We start from the raw sequence: 25532 nt of genomic DNA, 5'->3' as shown, positions 1-25532 counted from the left end.
CCGGAGAGCACAAAATCTGCGGGATATATTAGTAAGGAGTCACTATACATCGGGCAAAACCAATACAATCTTTGGGGCAAAACGACCACCCTGGGGATGCAAACCCTGTGGGCGATGCATCGCATGCCCGAATGTGGAACGGGCAAATACATTTACAGACTCATCCGGCAATAAAGTGTTTAACATCACACATAGCATCACATGTAGCACAAGGGCAGTTGTATATTATGCAACGTGTCCCTGTAACTTGATTTACGTTGGCCTGACAAGTCGCCCACTGAAGATCCGTATTAGAGAGCATATGCGGGACATCAGGGCCACCCTGGAGCAAGATTTCAACCCTGAGGGAAAACCGGTGGCAGCACATTTCAGGGCGAAACATAACTCAGACCCAAAGCTCCTGAGAGTACGTGGGATTGACAAGATCGAACTGGGTATCAGAGGTGGACCAATTCAAAAAAGATTGGCGCAACGCGAAGCTCAATGGATTTGGACCCTCAACACCCTTAAACCAATGGGACTCAATGAGACCCTGAGCTTTGCTCCTTTTCTCCAATAGGCATTCCATATACCATACCAATCCCCACAAGTTGGGGGCTACTTACTTTCCCTAAGGTTCCGTTCTGGGTTGTGTCTTGCAAATGCGCACTGGCGTCTTCATACACCAGTTTTTAAGTGTTTTTAACTAACCATGTTATGTACTTGTTGTCCCATTATTTTAGTCAGATATCACCTTTTCCGTCTGGTCTATGGTCACCTCGATGGCATTCTCGGACAATTACGGACCCTCTTCTTGGGAAACAAAACGGCAGGATACTCACAATGACGGGAGGACAAAAACGTTTGGGAATAAGAAGTACGGGGAGAGTAATGGGCAACGATGTAACATAATTACCTACCATTTGAGCAACATAGATCGATTATGGGTTAACTGGCAACTTGCCGACCCACTTCCCAATTGGATAAGTATCAACAATGGGTCTCTAAAATGTTTTGATACCTAATATGTACACATATTCACCCACCATGTGGGTTTGTAATAATTTTTTCACTATGGTACCAGTGTGATATATTGTCCTTTCTGCACTACAACTCACATTTCACACCCTGTCCTTCACTTTCTTGCACATCACTACCCTTTTCCCTCACTGTTGTCCTTGTCACCCCTCACTGCCCCATTTCACCAACCAATACCCATATTAATACAATTTATTGGACAGACAATCATAGATGTGAAAATTTGATATGTTTAAGTCAATGAGAATTGTATCCCACATATGTTAATGTAGGTAGATTTTACTGTATTTCTCTGCAATAACAAATTATACTAATGGTACTATGAGATGCAATATGGGTATATGTCCAAAGACTAGTACACACTATGATAAGTATGATATAACAGTGTCCAATTTGATGCACATGTCACTTTATGTATATACAGAGATTTGGTCTACTTTTTTATTCCAATTATGCGATTTTACACTAGCAGATAAATTGTGACCACATACTCACACTTCATCATACACACACACAGGTCACTACGGTTACTCAATTATATGGTTTATGCATATAACCTAATGGAAGTGTAAAACTGTACATCATTAGATGAAAGATGGTTGTATGCACTCATACTCTATTTGTTGATATTTAATGTAAATGCACCCACACTTTATTTCTTGACATTTTAAAATGCACTCACATTTTATCTGCTGATATTTTATGTCAATGCACCCACACTTTATTTCTCGACATACCTAACATATATGTCACTTTCTTCACTGTACATATATCTAGCACTTTATATCAATCGATATGTAGTCATGTTTTAAACAAAAACATCTATACATTGGTAGTATTTATAGAACTGTCCAAACAATATCTTGACCTATAATTGTAATGATTATATAAACAGACGTTACTGTACATACTTTTTCATATATATATATGACTATATGAATGCAACTAATTTTTCTCTCTCCCAATGTTTACCCTGTCCCAATTATATGTAATACGCTGGTCATATGAATGCAATCACTCTTTCTTCCATATACAACACGGCAGTCACGCATGCGCCTAATAGATCTCGAGTACCTGTGTGCCTTTACCGCGAGCCCTAGAGACGCGACCCACGTGACTCACAATCAGGTGTCACTGACACGCCATAGATCCCGCGAGACTGGAGTCACGTGATTGACACGTCACAGATCTCGCGAGACTGCGGTCATGTGACCAGCTCTGGACGTATTGATTGGTCCGGCCATCGCTTAAATATTGACCATTGACCGGGAAGACGCCACCCCCAGACGAAGGCTCAGCTAGAGCCGAAACGCGCGTCGGGGAGGCGGTCTTCCCGGGCGGTGGAGTATACCATACTTAATAGGTAAGAACTGGCAGCCCTACTGTCAAGTCCCTTGGCACCATATACCTAGAGCCTTGGAGCCACCTATCCGTCCCGCATATGAGCATAGTAATGGGACAGTATTGGTAAGGCACTGTCCTTCAGGCTACCAGTTACTCACACCCTACACAGATACGTATTAGCTCCACCTAGCCTGGAATGTGACCACCCTTTTTTTGGTCTTCTTGTGTTTAACCACCCCATACATTGCTGTAATTTGTGGATATCCTCCACGGTGAGGCCACATGATTTGTCTTCATGGTTTTTTCTGTTCTTCTTTTTAAAGTGTATTATACCCTGTATTATTAATAAAGGTCATGTACAGTTTTTTATCCACAACTATGTGCATCAGTGTCCCTTCTTTCCCTTCTTGGCTGGAGGGTAAATTTGGTTTTTAGCAGTGTTTGTAGTGGCACTATCTAGGTGCGGTAACACGAACCAAGGGGTTTAGCTAAAATAGCAATTATGATATGATATGCAGTCTTTCACTTAGGCCCCCCTTCTAAATCTGATCCTACTCGTAAGTTTGTATCACTCTGTGGCTTACCAGATTGCCGCCACCTCCACCTCATTGTGCCACTCTATGTGCTCCTGCTGCTGCCGCCACCTCCACTGTATCCCTCAGTGTATGGTGGTAGTGTTCCTCACTGTATGGGGGTAGTATTTCTCACTGTATGGGGGTAGTATTCCTCACTGTATGGGGGTGGTGTCCCTCACTGTATGGCAGTAATGTTCCTCACTGCGTGGGGGTAGTGTTCCTCACTGTATGGCTGTATTTTTCACTGTATGGAGGTAGTGTTCCTCACTGCGTGGGGGTAGTGTTCCTCACTGCGTGGGGGTAGTGTTCCTCACTGCGTGGGGGTAGTGTTCCTCCCTGTATGGGGGTAGTGTTCCCCACTGTATGGGGGTGGTGTCCCTCACTGTATGGCGGTTGTGTTCCCCACTGTATGGCGGTAGTGTTCCTCAATGTATGACGGTAGTGTTCTTCGCTGTATGGGGGTAATGTCCCTCACTGTATTGTGGTATTGTTCCTCACCGTATGGGGGTAGTGTCCCTCACTGTACGGGGGTAGTGTTCCTCACTGTATGGCGGTAGGGATACCAAATTTGCATAGGTTTTATAATGTTTTCATACATTTACAAAAATTAAACCTTCTGTAGTTTTTTTTGTCACCTTCTTTGGTGTACGGATCTGTGGGTGGTGTCATTTTTTGCGACTTTTAATTATGTTTCATTGCTATCATTTTAAAGACTTTACGACCTTTTGATCACTTGTTATTGAATTTTTTATAAGTGCCATTTTTTACTTTGGGCGCTATTTTCCGTTACGGGGTTAAACACAGTGAAAAAACGTCATTATATTTTTATAGATTGAGCATTCAGATGCGGCGATAACTAATGTGTTTATGATTTTTACTGTTTATTATTATATCAGTTCTTGGGAAAGGGGGGTGATTTGAATTTTTTTTTTTTTTTGAATTTTTAAAAAAAAAATTTTAATATTTATTTTTACAATTTTTCAGATTCCCTAGGGTACTTTAACCCTAGATTCTCTGATCGATCCTATCATATACTGCTATACTATAGTGGGGATTTCCCTCATTCATTACACTGTGCTGATCGGATAGCTGCTCTCCGATGACATCACAAGGAGCGATGATCCTTGGAAAGTTGGCAGCGCCCATGCGACCGCGGGTGTTACTGGTAAGCAAAGACTTACCGGCTATGGAGAGGGCTCAGACCGTGAGCCCTCTCCATGCACCCGCACCCAGCATGTGACGTACCTTTACATCACATGCTGTGATTCGTTACGATTCAATTCGGTTCACTAATTCTCCTATCTCTAATGTTCTTATATCCGCAGTTCAGAATTATTACACGTTTTTTTATATTCACAAACTTGAATTTGGGATAGCTCAAAAAAAAAAACAGAAACTAGTGTTTTACCTGCAGGGCTCAATGTTTCATTATGAGCAGAAAACTAACAAAAGTAGCATCTTCTTCTTCTCCAACTTCTAGAAATAACTGATGCATGGCATGCAGAACTGACAATATAAGCATATTATTTATTGCTTTCTCCTGGTATTATGAAAACATTGCTTAGCAATCTTTTAATTTTTAGTTGGTCTTCCGTTTTACTGAAAACTGATAAAAAAATCTAACATTACAGTTTACAGAGCATTCTATTGGGGTTCTTTTTCGTGGAATTTTTATCATAAAAATTAGCAAAAATAAACCGCCAATAAAAATCGTAAGGATTTTTTCCAGCCACCCAGAAACATAGAACTACTGCTAGTGCAACTCCATGTAAAGCCAGATTTATGACATTCATTTTTTTAAATTAATTGCCAAAAAATTTAAAGGTCCCTCCACCACCCCTTGCCCCCTATATGTGCTGTGGTGATTATTTTACTCTTCTCGTGACCATTTTACAATTATTTAAAATAAATCCAGAGACTGAGAGATTTTTTAAAGGGCCAACACCACTTTAATAAATCTTATGGTCAGCGGAGTTCCAAAGGAAAACATAGATAAATTGCAAGGATCCGCCCTAATGATAAATAACCCCCTATATGTCTAGTACTTACACAAGTTTTGCTTTCTCCCAAGTTTCCACCATTCGTTGTGTTGGAGGACACAGAGGTTGGGGCAGTAATCACAACACTCACCACAACTGACCAGGATGAGGACATGGAAAATAAGCTTACAGACTTTTCTGTATTATCTGGAAATGAAAACCAAACATTTGGTCTTACTACTGCAGAGGAATACAACACAGTATCAATCACCCTAGACCAGGTAAGTTGAAATCTGGCCATGTTTTGTTGCAGGTTTTCATTTGATGATCCATGATAAAACATGGATCATATATTTCCATGCCCTGTCTAAGAGACACACAGCAGCCATCACTATTTATTACAGATCTACCTGAGAGCCAGATACAGCCAACAAAAGAGCCATATCTGGCTCCCGAGCCATAGGTTCCCTACCCCTGCTCTAAGCATAAACTTTTATTTAGCTTGTGACCATTCACTAATATCTGACACATAGAAAAAGAGAGATGAGACAGATCAGATATGAGAAATGATGAGATCCATGAGACGGATATAAAACACAATGACACTCTCAGCTCTGCTACATCTCAGCTATAACATATTTTATGTGTAGTTTGTAGAGTAAGTCTTTGCAAGGTGCTTGCCAGCAGGAAGTGAGAGTCTGAGCTGGTCTTGTAATGCAAGGAGGAGGGGCTGGAGGCAGAGAGCATTGCATCATGCAGATAGGAGAAGCTATTAATGAGAAGAATTTGCCCTGCCTGACCTTAGTCTGAAGATTTACAGTTGGATCCCAGAGCAACCGGAATTGTAAACACCAGGTTGGAATTATATCCGTGAAATGCTGTATTTTTGTTAATAACAGTGAATCAGAGGATATATTATTTAGTTATCCTGGGTACACTATATTTAAGAATCTTGTGTTTGAGGGAATCCACCTTTAATAAATTTGAATCATTATACTATTTTTTACCATGTAAATGAACTTACTGGAAAATATAAATCTTACCCACATAAAGCAAGCCCTCATATGTCCATTTCAGATAAAAAATAAAAAAGTAATGTCTTTTGGAATTTGAACTTGTTTTTCAGGCAAGGCATACTATTCATAGGATATGTCATTAGTATGCAATAAGTGGGGCTGTGATATCCCCATTATACTTAACCCCTTCTCGACTTTCGCCATACTAGTACGACGCAAGCCGGGTCCTGGTGCATGGAGAGGGCTCGCGGGCCGAGCCCTCTCCATAGCCAGTGAGTCTTTGCTGCATATTGCAGCTTACCGGTGACCAATCACGGGTGTTTTCCCGCCGGCAAAGGTGCCTAGCGGCTTCAAAAAGATGGTGGCACATGGGCACATTGTAATGAATGAGGAGGAATATCCCCATATACTGCCATACTGTAGTATGGCAGAATATGATAGGATCAATCAGACAACCTAGGGTTAAAGTAGTCTGAAAAATAGTAAAAGTAAAAATAAAAAAATGTTTAACCCTTTCACGACCCGTGACGTAATAGCACGTCACGGGTCGGCCGCGGGTGCATGGAGAGGGCTCACGCGCTGAGCCCTCTCCATAGCCGGTAAGTCTTTGCTGCATATTGCAGCAAAGGCTTACCGGTAACACCCGCGATTGGTGCTAGCACCACTTGCGGGTGTTTTCACCTCGATCGCCGCCGGCAATGCTGCCGGCGGCTTCAAAAGGATGGCGGCGCGTGGGCGCCGCCATCTTTTCAAGGATCGCCGCTCCCCGTGACGTCATCGGGGAGTGGCGATCCGTCGCCATGGTAACCTCGGGTCTCACGAAGACCCGAGGCTACTTCGGGTTAACCCATGCATTACAATGTGCTATCAGCACATTGTAATGTATGAGTAGTAAAATCCCCATATACTGCCATACTGTAGTATGGCAGTATATGATAGGATCGTGCAGACACCCTAGGGTTAAAGTACCCTAGGGAGTCTGAAAAGTACTGAAAATAAAAATAAAAAAAAGTAAAAAAAAAAAAAATTATAATAAAAAACCCTAAAAACTCAAATCACCCCTTTTTCCCTAGAACTGATATAAATATAATTAAACAGTAAAAATCATAAACACATTAGGTATCGCCGCGTCCGAAAATGCCCGATCTATCAAAATATGATAACGTTTTTTCACTGCGTTTAATCCTGTAACGGAAAATCGCGCTCAAAGTCGAAAATGGCACTTTTTTTGTCATTTAAAAAAATTAAAAAATTCTATAAAAAGTGATCACAAGGTCGAACAGTCCTAAAATTGATAACATTGTAAATGTCATCAAAATCCGCAAAAAACGACACCACCCACAGCTCAGTACACCAAAGTATAAAAAAGTTATTAGCGCCAGAAGATGGCAAAATCCCCAAAAGAAATTTTGTACAGGAGGTTTTAATTTTTTTAAATGTATGAAAACATTATAAAACCTATACAAATTTGGTATCCCCGTAATCGCACAGACCCAAAGAATAAAGTAGTCCTGTCATTTGGGGCGCACAGTGAAATCCGTAAGATCCAAGCCCACAAGAAGACGGCACAAATGCGTTTTTTTACCAATTTCACTGCATTTGGAATTTTTTTCCCGCTTCCTAGTACACGGCATGGAATATTCAATACCATCTCTATGAAGTGCAATTTGTTACGCAGAAAATAAGCCGTCACACAGCTCTGTACATGGAAAAATAAAAAAGTTATGGATTTTTGATCATGGGGAGTAAAAAATGAAAATGAAAAAACAAAAAAGGGCAAGGTCCTGAAAGGGTTAAAAAAAATAATAATAAAACAAAAAATTCAAATCACCCCTATTCTCTAGAACTGATATAAATATTAATAAACAGCAAAAATCATAAACAAGATATCACCGCACCAAATGCTCGATCTATCAAAATATAATAACAGTTTTTCACTGCGTTTTACCCTGCAAAGGATAATAGAGAGCAAAGTCGCACAGTTCTAAAAATTATAGCAATGAAAATGCCATCAAAAGTCACAAAAAATGACACCACTCACAGCTCCATGCACCAAAGTATGAAAAAGTTTTTGGAGCCAGAAGATGGCAAAATAAAAATAAAAAATTTGTACAGGAGCTTTTAATTTTTGTAAATGTATGAAAACATTATAAAACCTATACAAATTTGGTATCCCCATGATTGCACCAACCCAAAGAATAAAGTAGACCTGTCATTTGTGGCGCACAGTGAAAGCTGTAAAACCCAAACCCACAAGAAAATGTCGCAAATGTGTTTTTTCACCATTTTCACTGCATTTGGAATTTTATTCCTGCTTCCCAGTACATGGCATGGGACATTAAATACCATCACTATGAAGTGCAATTTGTTACGCAAAAAATACACCATCACATAACTTTTTCTGTGGAAAAATTAAAAAGTTATAGATTTTTGAAGGTGGTGAATGAAAAATGGAAGTGAAAAAACTAAAAAGGGCCAGGTTGTTAAGGGGTTAATATGCAAGCTTAATGTATTTTGGTTGCTGTAAAGCACTGGTGGAGATGCTTACCTCCTGGGCTGCAAAACAGTTTGCCAACTCCCTACCGTACTCATATTTAGTGTCACACTATGGAGTGCCAGGGCCCACCAGTAAAATCTTTTCAAGGGGCCCACCACAGTATAGCTACATTGAAAATATTAACTGATATTTTCTGACATAGCGGACCCATAGCTCGCTTTCTAGCGGCATCACTGGCCCACTGCTAGATTCAGCTGTTCTGAGTCTGAGTCTGCTCATATGACCCAGGCTTTGTAAACTAGTTGGACACTTTTTATTTCCAATTATCCGTACAGGTCCTAGTCTTCGGTTGTCTGTAAATGAGCCATCCACTAGACAGCAGGGTTCTAGGAAACATGAGGTTGCAAGTGTTTTACTTTTCTTTTAAGGAACTTCCGAGAAACCTAGAAACATAGGTTTTATTCATAGAATGTATGCAATGTCTTGTTCCATGCTTCACTAGATGATTTGAAAAGATCTTAATGAAAAGATTTGTTTTTGCTGTGGCTTCCTGAGAAGTGGCTACAAATTGATCACAGCAGGGAATGAAATCCCTCGCTAGCCACACTGCAGTGAGTCAGCCCCGTCACAGAAACCTTTACGTCAGGTATGACGGGCGTCCTTAGGACACGTTAATAACCTTTCCTTCGGGGACATGAACATTACATGTCTCAGGGTTAGAACATAATGAAAAGATTCACATAGCAAAATCAAATCAATCCCTTACGGTGTATATGAAATCAGGAAATGTGAAAGCAAAATGGCAAGTGATGTCCTGCAATGGTTATAACATTTTACCATACAGCGGTCAACTTATATCACTATTTAAATATTTAAAAGAAAGGGTAAAGGTGAAAGAAATGCAGAAGTCTCCAACAATATTCCAATATTTTTCACTTTTAACCGTTTTTTTTATCTACTCCTGTTATTTCTATTCCTGCATAACTGTCATTCCAGCAGGATTCAGAAAAATCTGTTAGGACTCAAATACATAAGATGATTTATTATCATTACTGGTCCAATTCTTTTTATTATTTTGATAACTTTTGGGCAAAGGTGGGCAATTGACTAAGTGGTGTTGAACCAGAAAGGAAATGAATATGAATTTTGGAGAAAGGTTTATTGAATCTCTTATATCCTTAATGAAACTGATTTGTGGATGGGCCCCTTGCAAAATCCACAAATAAGCCTCATATGACTTAACAATATGGGTTACAGTTGTACATGTGTAACCAGGCCCCTATTTTCAGTTTGCATGCTAACATTTCCTTTAACATTAAATGGAACCTGTCACCAGAAACCTTTTTTTGGCCTCCCTCATGGCCACGCAGAAAAACCTGGGATGAGGGGTAGAGTGTCAACTCAAGACCCCCCAGGACAATAGGACAGCAAAAAGGGAAGAAAAAGCGCACACCTCGTATAATATTGCTAGAGAGGATAATATGGATAGTGTGGTCAGGTGGTAGTAGCAAGACTCTCACCTGGAATAAATGATGTATGCACTTATCTGATGGTTATGAGTCTGGCAGCCAGTCGGAAATGTTCACGTTCATCCGAAGACCAGGGTTACGGTGTCGTGAAAGAAGCATGCAGAAGGACCTGAGTCGAGTGGTACGCTTTCGGCTCCGTACGGGAGCCTTCGTCAGGCTTAATATAAAATTTTATATTAAGCCTGACGAAGGCTCCGGTACGGAGCCGAAACGCGTAGCTGTGTCTTCAATAAAAACATCTTCGGATACATCCTGCCATTCTTTTGAGTGATAACGGCGCCGGTCTACCACCCGACTCAGGTCATTGTTCATGCCCCCGCAGACAATTAATAGCATATCCCCAAACTGTTTTAATCTAAGCTCTGTCATTTGTGGATCAAATGATAACGTATATTAATCTTTACCTGGCTCCCTGTCAGCTGTGTCCACTGGACGCGTTCATCACAGTGCAAAGTCCCGACCCTGCTGTGTAGAATGCTTATCTTCCTTCAATTTGAGAAAAAAAATCTCATCCCAGTTAATGCAGATTACCAGAAAAGGAAGCAGAGGTGGGGCAAGCAGTGACTGGGAAGTGGAAAGAAGGTTTTTTTTTTCAAAGTAAAGGAAGAGGAGCAGTTTACACAGGTAGGACGGGGGTCTCTGAGATGAACACGCCAAGGGGACACAGCTAGCAGGGAGCCAAGTAAAGTTTATTGTGCCCCCCTCTCTGATCCCCTTCATATTGTTGCCCCATCCTCTGCTCCCACTCTTATTGTGCCCCCAATCTTTGCTCCCTCTCTTATTGTTCCCCCTTCTTTGTTCCCTATCTTATTATGCCTCCATTCTATGATCCCCTTCTTATCAAGGCTCCTCCTCTGATCCTCCCTTATAGTAGCCCCATCCTCTGCTCCCCCTCTTATTGTGCACCCCATTTCATTATCTCTGTATCAGTATAACAATGCATTCAACACTATCAGCATACAGAGGACGTTGATAGAGTTCATGTCCCGGCAAATACCTCCCACTGGTCGGGACAGCGGGAAAGAGCCCGAAATCCATGACTGCCCCACTGGATCCGGGATGGTTGGGACGTAGGAAAAAGTATATAGGAACATTGTACAACTTTTCAACACACAAACAATAACTTATTTTCTGAAATGGGACAACCCATTTAACATGTGCTGATACCTGTTTTCTGCTATTATAAATGATAATGATACATTCATGGTTATTCAACCTAGTTCAAAGAAACATTATGTTGCACTACTTCTGAAAATCCCTCAAATTTTTTTGTGCTAATTTTCTTTAAGGAATAGCCCTTAACAACCATGAAATGACTGTATTATTATGTTCTCTCCTGAGCTTGCTTTCACTAGGGCTTTCTTTTCCTTCCACCTTTCTTTAATTCAAAATCATCAAAACCTTTCTGTGTGCTCCCCATGCTTCCCATTCCCCCTGCCAGTTTTATGAAAGTACCATGAATTTTGAATTTTTTTTATGCTTTCATCCTTTTAAGGCCTCTGTCAGTTCAGCTTCCCTGCTGCCCTAAATTGGCACTTTGGAGTAGTGAGGGGGCGGATGGATCAAGCCTCTGGGTAACAAGGAGGCGTTTTAGGGAAAGTGCTGTACTTAGTGAGATTTACTGCATGTGAAAAGAGTCTGTCATGTAGACTTATTGAACGCCAGCCCAGAGTAATGTACCTGTTGATTGGAAGGTGTCGGTTTCATCGTTCTGTTTCGCAGTGGGTTAAAGCATCAATCTGTCAGAAAGTGGTTGAAATTCTGAAATTTTTCCCACGCAAAAGACTGAAAGCACAAAACCAACATTTCTAGAGTTCCGTCTTTTTAACCAGTTGTAGCTGCTATAGCAACTCCCTAGTGTTCACCCTGCAGGAACTAGTACAGTTCAATGTTGGTATTGTTCTAGTGCAGGTAATAAGGATGAGGTCTATAAATGGCAATGGTTTCTGTATTCTCTTCAGTGCCTCATAAGTGCCTTAGGACAAATCCATAGTCACTCATTGTTGAATGTTCACTGGAAAACTCCAGAGAGGAAGGTAAAAATATGGTGCAGCCATAAATGTGTCTTAGCATAATACCAGTTGGGGGAAGAAATGTCAGAAACCGAATCCCTTTTACAGCATTTTACAATAGACGCATAGTGAATGGGATTTGTACAAATCCTATCCACACACTGTAAAAGAAATCATGCAGCATAAAATGATTTCTGCTGCTTGTTTACAAATTATATCATATCAGTTATAGCTGCAGATTAATGTAGCAAATTTCAACTTTTACAAACATACAAAGGTTGAACTCAACCCCTTGAAGCAGGTAAGTCAGAGCAATACTGAAATGTAGGTCCCATGCTCAACAGTGAAAGAAAATGTAACTTGATCCACTTCAAGAAAACAGACAAGAATAAAATAAGACTACAAATACAACAGACTACAAATGTGCCCAAATGTGTGCAGTTTGGCAGGCAGTCTAGGAGTGAGGCCCTTTGACATCAGTATCTGACCATGGTTTGATATATTCTCTATTAACAATTTATAGGTTTTGGTCTTTAGTTGATCCTTTCTGAATTTATTTACCCTCTACAGAGACTGGATTATGAGCAAATTCACAACTACACCCTGATCATTGTGGCCAGGAATAGGGCTGAATTGTCAGGAGCAGAGTATAGCAATAGCTCTACTGCAACCATTTTTATCTGTGTCGGCAATGTAAATGAACCACCATCATTTATACTGAATCACTATGAGACTTCAGTATCCAGAAATATACAGATTGGGTCCACTATACTGACAGTAGAGGCCTCCGATCCAGATGTTTCTGACCAAAACAACCTGCGGTGAGTGAGATACTTATTTTTTGTCATGTATTAATACATTACATGTCAGTAAGTGGTTAAAATGCTTGTTTATTGGTCAAATTTACTCAGCTGACACTAGTTTACTTAAGATATAGGCTTTACACTTTTTTTTTTAACTCAAAACTCCAATTTAGGCTGGTTTCAAGTCAACATGTTTGGTCTGTTAAAAATTCAATTGTGTGGTTGCAACAAGAATCCAATTGGCCTTTGCTTCGGGGCCAATATACCTAAACCCTCACTGCCGCCCCCTTTGCCAAAGAATTATACTAGAGAATACACATATACATATAATATATATATAAGTCCAAGAAATAGGCAGCACTCTGGAGTAAGTAGCAAGAGGTGAATCTTTTATATATATATATATATATATATATATATATATATATATGGACATATACACAACGCATAAAATATCAAAATATCTGTAAAATACTGACAATACATCATCAATGACCATACACATAAATATATACCAGCAGGGAATATACTGCTTAATACTATATAACTATATAGGGGCAAAAATGTACTGTACACCACATCTGCCATAAGGCAAACGTAGATATAACTGCATAAATCAGTTGCAGCTGCTGCCTCCTCTCTCTGTGCTGGCCTGTCCAGCCTGGCCTTCATCCTGGTAGACTCCGCACAGGTAAGTTATTCTCTATTTGGTAAAGAACTTTATGATAATTTCTTCCAGCCGTGACTTATTAGTGCAAAATTCGCTACCAGCTATCGCCTGTTCCTGTCCAATATAGCATAACTTTTGGATGGAAGCCATCTTTTGGAGTGAAGAAGTTATTTAAAATGTTGGAATCCTTTATGCAGGCTTTATCATCTTTTATTCAGCAGAAAATGAGGAGCATCTTCAAGCATACTACTTCATATATGTCTAGTACAAGGAAGTAGTGACCGACAGATCTAACATTTATGCATTAATTAATAAAAGGGACTACTGAACTATAAAGCTCAGACCCCCTCCTTTTATTAATATTGAGTTCAGCATCTCCCTTATTAATATACTGTCAAGCAGCTCCTCCCTATTAATTAATATACTGTTCACCAGCCCTCCTCTTATTAAGCCATTAAAAAAACATTACTCACCTCCTGCATTTTGGCAATTCTACAGCGTTCAGTATAGATGCAGGTGGCATGATGGCAGGTGGCCTCAACCTCAAGGCCCAGTCACACAGGAAGTGCAAGTGTGACTGCAACTGTTGCGCCCCTGTATGGTGTCTTTTTTTCCAGACCAAATGTTGTGCCGGCAGCATGACTCCAAGCATGATAGTCATTCCCTTCCTGCAGGACTACTGCCCCCGTAATGAAAATGTGATAACAGTACTGTGCTGTAGTACCTTGAGTTAGCGATAAATGATGCTTGGAGTCCTGCTCCTTGCAGTCTGTTCAGTCCAGCTGCCACACATTCTGTTTATCACACATGTGAACTTGACTAGAATTTAAACATGTTTCATGTGGCCTTCTTGTTGAAAAGTTCAATTTCCTTCCTTCCAAATTCAACTTTTAAAATTTTGCTAGAGAGGCTATGGGTGTGTTATCAAAAGCCCTCCATGCTGTAGTTACAGAAGTTGTAACATTCTGAAAGAGGACTTCCCCTTTCCCACTGCTCCCTAAACTTATTAGCATCATTTTAAGCTTTGGTTTATTAAGCTTTATTTTAATGGCAGATTACCTTTAAAAAGATTATCTGGAAATCTAGATAACTCTTAGGGGGCCTGAACATAGGAGGGAAAAAAACATCCTGATTGCGCTCTGCTACTGACTGGAAGTTCCTGGGTGTCATTGTGTCATTGTCAACCAAAGATAGGCTACTCAAACATGAAAGATATAAAGGGGTATTCCAGGAATATGAATGTCTGATACAAAAATTAATAATGCTATAAATAAATGAATATATCAAAACTCAATGTCATTGGTCACAAAATGCAGCTTAAACTGTTTGATTTTATGATTAACAAAATGTTATGGACTTTCTAAAGTATTTAGAGTTATCACCAAGATGGCCGCCACTGGAAACCCATGATCCAAGTCCCATGATCCTCCTTCCTCTGCTCCCAATGATGATGTAATAGATGATGTCCTGCTCTGTTACCAGAGTAACAATGTGTGTAAATGCCAGCACTGCACATCACCTCACTGAGATGACATCTCACCACAACACTGGCCATACTAGATGCGATGCAACCAACCGACTACAGCCAAGCATAGTGATGATCAAATTACTTCCTCAGGCAGGTGCAGGACATGTGATGTGGATATGTGACCAGCACTCATCTGTGTCTGCTCCATGCAGAGAAAATTACCTGACTTATTAAAGGGTCAGTAGCACTTTAACCCCTAGGCGCACCAGGACGTTATAGTACGTCCCCGGGGCTAGATGCTTAGCGCACGGGGACGTTCTATAACGTCCTGCTTCTGGCACCGGCTCACGAACGGAGCCGGTACCAGAAGCAGCGGCTGTCAGCTGTCTAGTACAGCTGACAGCCTGCGCTAACACCCGCGATCGGAGCCGGCTCCAATCGCGGGTGTTAACCCCTTACACGCCGCGGTCAAACATGACCACGGCGTGTAAGGGTGTTTGCGCTGTGGATCGGATCCCCCGTGCCACTTACCGGGGGATCCGATCCACTTCTGGGCAGCTCCGAGGACTGGCATGTGCCCCGGAGCTGCCCGGTCTCCATGGCAGCCAGACCCCTTCCGGGTCTGACTGTAAACTGTCTGAGCATGCGCAAGCTTGCTCAGACAGTTTACACTGCTCTACAATAAAATAGTATTGTAGAGCAGTGTATTGAACTTAAACCAGTGATCAGAGCATCACTGGTTCAAGTTCAAGTATGTATAAGTAAAAATATGCAAAAACACTTAACACTACACATTATAATTAGAGATGAGCGAACACTAAAATGCTCGGGTACTCGTTATTCGAGCCGAACTTTTCCCGATGCTCGAGTGCTCGTCTCGAATAACGAACCCCATTGAAGTCAATGGGAGACTCGAGCATTTTTCAAGGGGACCAAGGCTCTGCACAGGGAAGCTTGGCCAAACACCTGGGAACCTCAGAAAAGGATGGAAACACCACGGAAATGGACAGGAAACAGCAGGGGCAGCATGCATGGATGCCTCTGAGGCTGCTTAAACGCACCATTATGCCAAAATTATGGGCAACAGCATGGCCATGACAGAGTGACAGAATGAAGCTAGATAGTATCTAAAACATGCAATAATTGACCCTGACACTATAGGGGACGGCATGCAGAGGCAGCGGCAGCAGGCTAGAGAGTGTCATGGCGACATACCCTAAATGGACTCAGGCTTCAAACCAATGGGTGGCAGAGAGGAACCAAAGGAGGTGAGCAAGAAGTGCTCAAATAATATCGGTACATGATAAAAGTTTGCCAGTATATTTTGTGGATTACACAGCAGGGTGGCGACAAAGTTAACATGGAAGCCATGAAAACAACCCAAAATTCTGCCTGACACAGCTCGTTTGATAAGGGGACCATGTATGGAGGCAGTGAACTAGTAGTAGATTAAAGGTGCTGCAGTTAAAACTATGTTAGTTGGATCTTGGCATGGAGCTGGCGCTCCGCTGCCAGACGAGCTTTCGCCAATCCAAGCCCCTGTCTCTAGGCTACTCCCCAAACAGCACTTTTGTATAAGATCAAGTGTAGTAGCGTTCTTATAAGTTTAGGATATGCCGGGTGAGGGGAATGTAAACAGATACGCAAGAAGCGCATGATGCGCATGGAGCTGGCGCTCCGCTGCCAGGCGAGCTTTCGCCAATCCAAGCCCCTGTCTCTAGGCTACTCCCCAAACAGCACTTTTGTATAAGATCAAGTGTAGTAGCGTTCTTATAAGTTTAGGATATGCCGGGTGAGGGGAATGTAAACAGATGCGCAAGAAGCGCATGATGCGCATGGAGCTGGCGCTCCGCTGCCAGGCGAGCTTTCGCCAATCCAAGCCCCTGTCTCTAGGCTACTCCCCAAACAGCACTTTTGTATAAGATCAAGTGTAGTAGCGTTCTTATAAGTTTAGGATATGGCGGGTGAGGGGAATGTAAACAGATGCGCAAGAAGCGCTGAAATAATATCCCTAAATGGTAAAAGTTTGCAAGTATATTTTGTGGATTACACAGCAGGGTGGCGACAAAGTTAACAACTTTGATGTGGAATGCCCTGTAATAGCTCTTGGGCGGTGTGCCTTTTATCGCCTAGGCTCAGCAGTTTCAGCACCGCCTGCTGTCGCTTAGCGACGGCACTGCTGCTGTGCCTAGAGCTACCGACTGATGGCGCCATGCCCACGGATGGTAATTCGGAGGAGGAGGAGGTGGAGGAGGGGTGGGAGGAGGTATAGTAGGCCTTTGAGACCTGGACCGAGGTAGGCCCCGCAATTCTCTGCGTCGGCAGTATATGACCAGCCCCAGGGTCAGACTCGGTCCCAGCCTGCACCAAGTTAAGTGTAGTAGCGTTCTTATAAGTTTGGGATATGGCGGGTTAGGGGAATGTAAACAGATGCGCAAGAAGCGCATGATGCGCATGGAGCTGGCGTTCCGCTGCCAGGCGAGCTTTCGCCAATCCAAGCCCCTGTCTCTAGGCTACTCCCCAAACAGCACTTCTAAGAACCTTTTGTATAAGATCAAGTGTAGTAGCGTTCTTATAAGTTTAGGATATGCCGGGTGAGGGGAATGTAAACAGATGCGCAAGAAGCGCTGAAATAATATCCCTAAATGGTAAAAGTTTGCCAGTATATTTTGTGGATAACACAGCAGGGTGGCGACAAAGTTAACAACTTTGATGTGGAATCCATGAAAACAACCCAAATTTCTGCCTGACACACCTCGTTTGATAAAGGGACGATGTATGGAGGCAGCTATATGGACGACTTTTGGAGGTAGCAATGGAGACAACGTGTGGAGGCTGCTATGGAGACAATTTAATTTGGATAGTGCCTGTATGTGGCAGTCCCAAACATTTTTCAAACCAGAGGAGCAGGTAGGTGGCCCTCCAGTAAAATGGAATAGATTGAGTGCCTGTATGTGGCAGTCCCAAAAATTCTTCAAACCAGAGGAGCAGGTAGGTGGCCCTCCAGTAAAATGGAATAGATTGAGTGCCTGTATGTGGCAGTCCCAAAAATTGTTCAAACCAGAGGAGCAGGTAGGTGGCCCTCCAGTAAAATGGAATAGATTGAGTGCCTGTATGTGGCAGTCCCAAAAATTGTTCAAACCAGAGGAGCAGGTAGGTGGCCCTCCAGTAAAATGGAATAGATTGAGTGCCTGTATGTGGCAGTCCCAAAAATTGTTCAAACCAGAGGAGCAGGTAGGTGGCCCTCCAGTAAAATGGAATAGATTGAGTGCCTGTATGTGGCAGTCCCAAAAATTGTTCAAACCAGAGGACCGGGTAGGTGGCCCTCCAGAAAAATGGAATAGATTGAGTGCCTGTATGTGGCACTCACAAAAATTGTTTCAAACAGAGGACCGGGTAGGTGGCCCTCCAGAAAAATTAAATGCATGAAGTATAGCAAGAGCCAGTGGGCCCTGTCAAAAAATAGCCATTTTCCTCTGCTTTACTGTACAAAGAGGAGGAGAAGGAGGAAAATGAGGAGGAGGAGGAGGAGTGGATCAATTATTCAGGTTGAGCTTCCTTCACCTGGTGGAGATTGGAAATTCTGAGAAATCCAGCCTTTATTCATTTTAATAAGCGTCAGCCTGTCAGCGCTGTCAGTCGACAGGCGTGTACGCTTATCGGTGATGATGCCACCAGCTGCACTGAAAACCCGCTCGGACAAGACGCTAGCGGCAGGGCAGGCAAGAACCTCCAAGGCGTACAGCGCCAGTTCGTGCCACATGTCCAGCTTTGAAACCCAGTAGTTGTAGGGAGCTGTGTGATCATTTAGGACGATGGTATGGTCAGCTACGTACTCCCTCACCATCTTTCTGTAAAGATCAGCCCTACTCTGCCGAGACTGGGGACAGGTGACAGTGTCTTGCTGGGGTGACATAAAGCTGGCAAAAGCCTTGTAAAGCGTACCCTTGCCAGTGCTGGACAAGCTGCCTGCTCGCCTACTCTCCCTCGCTACTTGTCCCGCAGAACTACGCACTCTGCCGCTAGCGCTGTCAGAAGGGAAATACTGTTTCAGCTTGTGCACCAGGGCCTGCTGGTATTCATGCATTCTCACACTCCTTTCCTCTGCAGGGATGAGAGTGGCAAGATTTTGCTTGTACCGTGGGTCCAGGAGAGTGAACACCCAGTAATCGGTGCTGGAATAAATTCTTTGAACGCGAGGGTCACGGGATAGGCAGCCTAGCATGAAATCTGCCATATGCGCCAGAGTACCAACGCGTAAGAATTCACTCCCCTCACTGGCCTGACTGTCCATTTCCTCCTCCTCCAACTCCTCCAACTCCTCTTCTTCTGCCCATACACGCTGAACAGTGAAGGACTCAACAATGGTCCCCTCTTGTGTCTCGCCAACATTCTCCTCCTCTTCCTCCTCATCCTCCTCCACCTCCACCTCCTCCGATATGCGCTGAGAAACAGACCTCAGGGTGCTTTGGCTATCAACAAGGGAATATTCTTCCCCCGTCTCTTGTGACGAGCGCAAAGCTTCCGACTTCATGCTGACCAGAGAGTTTTTCAACAGGCCAAGCAGCGGGATGGTGAGGCTGATGATGGCGGCATCGCCACTGGGTGAGGGTGAGGGGAATGTAAACAGATGCGCAAGAAGCGCTGAAATAATATCCCTAAATGGTAAAAGTTTGCCAGTATATTTTGTGGATAACACAGCAGGGTGGCGACAAAGTTAACAACTTTGATGTGGAATCCATGAAAACAACCCAAATTTCTGCCTGACACACCTCGTTTGATAAAGGGACGATGTATGGAGGCAGCTATATGGACGACTTTTGGAGGTAGCAATGGAGACAACGTGTGGAGGCTGCTATGGAGACAATTTAATTTGGATAGTGCCTGTATGTGGCAGTCCCAAACATTTTTCAAACCAGAGGAGCAGGTAGGTGGCCCTCCAGTAAAATGGAATAGATTGAGTGCCTGTATGTGGCAGTCCCAAAAATTCTTCAAACCAGAGGAGCAGGTAGGTGGCCCTCCAGTAAAATGGAATAGATTGAGTGCCTGTATGTGGCAGTCCCAAAAATTGTTCAAACCAGAGGAGCAGGTAGGTGGCCCTCCAGTAAAATGGAATAGATTGAGTGCCTGTATGTGGCAGTCCCAAAAATTGTTCAAACCAGAGGAGCAGGTAGGTGGCCCTCCAGTAAAATGGAATAGATTGAGTGCCTGTATGTGGCAGTCCCAAAAATTCTTCAAACCAGAGGAGCAGGTAGGTGGCCCTCCAGTAAAATGGAATAGATTGAGTGCCTGTATGTGGCAGTCCCAAAAATTGTTCAAACCAGAGGACCGGGTAGGTGGCCCTCCAGAAAAATGGAATAGATTGAGTGCCTGTATGTGGCACTCACAAAAATTGTTTCAAACAGAGGACCGGGTAGGTGGCCCTCCAGAAAAATTAAATGCATGAAGTATAGCAAGAGCCAGTGGGCCCTGTCAAAAAATAGCCATTTTCCTCTGCTTTACTGTACAAAGAGGAGGAGAAGGAGGAAAATGAGGAGGAGGAGGAGGAGTGGATCAATTATTCAGGTTGAGCTTCCTTCACCTGGTGGAGATTGGAAATTCTGAGAAATCCAGCCTTTATTCATTTTAATAAGCGTCAGCCTGTCAGCGCTGTCAGTCGACAGGCGTGTACGCTTATCGGTGATGATGCCACCAGCTGCACTGAAAACCCGCTCGGACAAGACGCTAGCGGCAGGGCAGGCAAGAACCTCCAAGGCGTACAGCGCCAGTTCGTGCCACATGTCCAGCTTTGAAACCCAGTAGTTGTAGGGAGCTGTGTGATCATTTAGGACGATGGTATGGTCAGCTACGTACTCCCTCACCATCTTTCTGTAAAGATCAGCCCTACTCTGCCGAGACTGGGGACAGGTGACAGTGTCTTGCTGGGGTGACATAAAGCTGGCAAAAGCCTTGTAAAGCGTACCCTTGCCAGTGCTGGACAAGCTGCCTGCTCGCCTACTCTCCCTCGCTACTTGTCCCGCAGAACTACGCACTCTGCCGCTAGCGCTGTCAGAAGGGAAATACTGTTTCAGCTTGTGCACCAGGGCCTGCTGGTATTCATGCATTCTCACACTCCTTTCCTCTGCAGGGATGAGAGTGGCAAGATTTTGCTTGTACCGTGGGTCCAGGAGAGTGAACACCCAGTAATCGGTGCTGGAATAAATTCTTTGAACGCGAGGGTCACGGGATAGGCAGCCTAGCATGAAATCTGCCATATGCGCCAGAGTACCAACGCGTAAGAATTCACTCCCCTCACTGGCCTGACTGTCCATTTCCTCCTCCTCCAACTCCTCCAACTCCTCTTCTTCTGCCCATACACGCTGAACAGTGAAGGACTCAACAATGGTCCCCTCTTGTGTCTCGCCAACATTCTCCTCCTCTTCCTCCTCATCCTCCTCCACCTCCACCTCCTCCGATATGCGCTGAGAAACAGACCTCAGGGTGCTTTGGCTATCAACAAGGGAATATTCTTCCCCCGTCTCTTGTGACGAGCGCAAAGCTTCCGACTTCATGCTGACCAGAGAGTTTTTCAACAGGCCAAGCAGCGGGATGGTGAGGCTGATGATGGCGGCATCGCCACTGACCATCTGTGTTGACTCCTCAAAGTTACTCAGCACCTGACAGATATCAGACATCCACGTCCACTCCTCATTGTAGACTTGAGGAAGCTGACTGACCTGACTACCAGTTCTGGTGGAAGTTGACATCTGGCAGTCTACAATCGCTCTGCGCTGCTGGTAAACTCTGGATAACATGGTCAGTGTTGAATTCCACCTCGTGGGCACGTCGCACAACAGTCGGTGAGCGGGCAGTTGGAGGCGGCGCTGCGCTGCCCTGAGAGTGGCAGCATCTGGGCTGGACTTCCTGAAATGCGCACAGATGCGGCGCACCTTCGTGAGCAAATCAGACAGATTGGGGTATGTCTTGAGGAAACGCTGCACTATCAGATTTAACACATGGGCCAGGCATGGCACATGTGTCAGTCTGCCGAGTTGCAGAGCCGCCACCAGGTTACGGCCGTTGTCACACACAACCATTCCCGGCTTGAGGTTCAGCGGTGCCAGCCACAGATCAGTCTGCGCCGTGATGCCCTGTAATAGCTCTTGGGCGGTGTGCCTTTTGTCGCCTAGGCTCAGCAGTTTGAGCACCGCCTGCTGTCGCTTAGCGACGGCACTGCTGCTGTGCCTAGAGCTACCGACTGATGGCGCCGTGCCCACGGATGGTAGTTCGGAGGAGGAGGTGGAGGAGGGGTGGGAGGAGGAGGAGGCATAGTAGGCCTGAAACACCTGGACCGAGGTAGGCCCCGCAATCCTCGGCGTCGGCAGTATATGAGCAGCCCCAGGGTCAGACTCGGTCCCAGCCTCCACCAAGTTAACCCAATGTGCCGTCAGCGATATATAGTGGCCCTGCCCGGCAGCACTCGTCCACGTGTCCGTGGTCAGGTGGACCTTGTCAGAAACGGCGTTGGTCAGGGCACGGATGATGTTGTCTGACACGTGCTGGTGCAGGGCTGGGACGGCACATCGGGAAAAGTAGTGGCGGCTGGGGACCGAATACCGAGGGGCGGCCGCCGCCATGAGGTTGCGAAAGGCCTCGGTCTCTACTAGCCTATAGGGCAGCATCTCCAGGCTAAGCAATCTGGAGATGTGCACATTAAGGGCTTGGGCGTGCGGGTGGGTTGCACTATATTTGCGTTTCCGCTCCAGCGTCTGGGGTATGGAGAGCTGAACGCTGGTGGATGCTGTGGAGGATCGTGGAGGCGACGATGGGGTTTTTGTGGCAGGGTCCTGGGCAGGGGGCTGACTAGCAGCTGACACAGGGGAAGGAGCAGTGGTGTGCACGGCCGGAGGTGAACGGGCTTGTTGCCACTGAGTGGGGTGCTTAGCATTCATATGCCTGCGCATACTGGTGGTAGTTAAGCTAGTAGTGGTGGAACCCCTGCTGAGCCTGGTTTGGCAAATGTTGCACACCACAGTCCGTCGGTCATCCGGTGTTTCCTTAAAGAACCTCCACACTTCTGAAGATCTAGCCCTCGCCGCAAGAGCCCTCACCACGGGAGCTTCACTAGTTGACAGTGGCGCTGATGCACCAGCTCTGGCCCTGCCTCTCCGTCTGGCCCCACCACTGCCTCTTCCAACCTGTTCAGGTCGAGGACTCTCCTCCGTCTCAGAAGCACTGTGTTCACCCGGCCTCTCAACCCAGCTTGGGTCTGTCACCTCATCATCCTCCGATCCCTCAGTCTGCTCCCCCCTCGGACTTCCTGCCCTGACAACAACTTCCCCACTGTCTGACAACCGTGTCTCCTCATCGTCGGACACCTCTTTACACACTTCCACTACGTCAAGAAGGTCATCATCACCCACAGACTGTGACTGGTGGAAAACCTGGGCATCGGAAAATTGCTCAGCAGCAACCGGACAAGTGGTTTGTGACTGTGGGAAGGGTCCAGAAAACAGTTCCTCAGAGTATGCCGGTTCAAATGGCAAATTTTCCTGGGAGGGGGCAGACTGGGGGGGAGGAGGCTGAGGTGCAGGAGCTGGAGGAGTGGGGATTTCGGTGACATGGGTGGACTGCGTGGAAGACTGACTGGTGGTGGACAAATTGCTCGAAGCATTGTCAGCAATCCACGACATCACCTGTTCGCACTGTTCTGGCCTCAACAGTGCTCTACCACGAGTCCCAGTAACTTCAGACATGAACCTAGGGAGTGTAGCTCTGCGGCGTTCCCCTGCTCCCTCATCAGCAGGTGGTGTCTCACCCCGCCCAGGACCACGGCCTCTGACCCCTGCAGTAGTTGGACGCCCACGTCCCCGCCCTCGTCCTCTACCCCTAGCCCTGGGGTTAAACATTTTTAAAATGAGAGTTATAACTTTTTTTTTTTTTTTACTTTTTTTTGTTTTTTTTTGTGTTTTTTTGTGTTTTTTGTTTTTTTTTGTGTTTTTTGTTTTTTTTTGAGTTTTTAGAACCAAACAATCCTATCCTATTGCTATGGCTATTTTCTAGCCAAGTATCAAAGGAAGCACACTACTATGCCAGATGAGATGACACTGAGTTAGTGCCTAATAGAAATCCAACCCCTACTGAATTTTCCCACTTCAGCCTTTGCTATGGATATGTGCGCCACTAAGCGCAGAACACAGCGGTCGCAAGTCTCACTACAAATTGCTCAGAATTGGCAAGTACATGCACTGCAGAAACTACAGCCACCAGCAGATCAACCAGAAATCAAATATATAGAACGCTACTGTAGGCTTCAAGAAGCTATTTGTATTCTCCTATGGCTATTTTCTAGCCAAGTATCAAAGGAAGCACACTACTATGCCAGATGAGATGACACTGAGTTAGTGCCTAATAGAAATCCAACCCCTACTGAATTTTCCCACTTCAGCCTTTTCTATGGATATGTGCGCCACTAAGCGCAGAACACAGCGGTCGCAAGTCTCACTACAAATTGCTCAGAATTGGCAAGTACATGCACTGCAGAAACTAAAGCCACCAGCAGATCAACCAGAAATCAAATATATAGAACGCTACTGTAGGCTTCAAGAAGCTGTTTGTATTCTCCTATGGCTATTTTCTAGCCAAGTATCAAAGGAAGCACACTACTATGCCAGATGAGATGACACTGAGTTATTGCCTAATAGAAATCCAACCCCTACTGAATTTTGCCACTTCAGCCTTTGCTATGGATATGTGCGCCACTAAGCGCAGAACACAGCGGTCGCAAGTCTCACTACAAATTGCTCAGAATTGGCAAGTACATGCACTGCAGAAACTACAGCCACCAGCAGATCAACCAGAAATCAAATATATAGAACGCTACTGTAGGCTTCAAGAAGCTATTTGTATTCTCCTATGGCTATTTTCTAGCCAAGTATCAAAGGAAGCACACTACTATGCCAGATGAGATGACACTGAGTTAGTGCCTAATAGAAATCCAACCCCTACTGAATTTTCCCACTTCAGCCTTTGCTATGGATATGTGCGCCACTAAGCGCAGAACACAGCGGTTGCAAGTCTCACTACAAATTGCTCAGAATTGGCAAGTACATGCACTGCAGAAACTAAAGCCACCAGCAGATCAACCAGAAATCAAATATATAGAACGCTACTGTAGGCTTCAAGAAGCTGTTTGTATTCTCCTATGGCTATTTTCTAGCCAAGTATCAAAGGAAGCACACTACTATGCCAGATGAGATGACACTGAGTTATTGCCTAATAGAAATCCAACCCCTACTGAATTTTCCCACTTCGGTCTTTGCTATGGATATGTGTGCCACTAAGAGCTAAACACAACGGTAGCAAGTCCCCCTGCTAATTCCTCACAAAATGGTAAAAGATGCAAATTAAAATAAAAAAAGTAGAACGTTATTGTAGCCCTAAGAAGGGCTGTTGGGTTCTTTGAGAATCACTCCTGCCTAACAGTAAGCTAATAGAACACCCTAACGCTTTCCCTGACCAGCAGCAGCTCTCTCCCTAGCGGCATCCAGAGACAGAATGATCCGAGCAGCGCGGCCAGCGGCTAGTCTATCCCAGGGTCACCTGATCTGGCCAGCCAACCACTGCTATCGACGTGTAAGGGT

At 44.4% G+C, this 25532-nt stretch overlaps 1 protein-coding gene across 1 annotated transcript in view; it reads left to right on the top strand.

Annotated features, from left to right (window-relative positions):
• CDH16 (cadherin 16) overlaps window positions 1–25532 on the top strand; it is a 148452-nt gene that overhangs the window by 64127 nt on the left and 58793 nt on the right. The window contains exons 11-12 of the mRNA XM_072114241.1: window positions 5008–5196; window positions 12540–12790. Coding sequence (XP_071970342.1) covers window positions 5008–5196; window positions 12540–12790 — 440 coding nt within the window. The remainder of the gene's footprint in view (window positions 1–5007; window positions 5197–12539; window positions 12791–25532) is intronic.

This window comes from Engystomops pustulosus, chromosome 7, assembly GCF_040894005.1.
Source record: "Engystomops pustulosus chromosome 7, aEngPut4.maternal, whole genome shotgun sequence".
Lineage (NCBI taxonomy): Eukaryota > Metazoa > Chordata > Amphibia > Anura > Leptodactylidae > Engystomops > Engystomops pustulosus.
The sequence above is the reverse complement of the archived record's forward strand: the minus strand, read 5'-3'. Positions and strand labels throughout refer to the sequence as shown.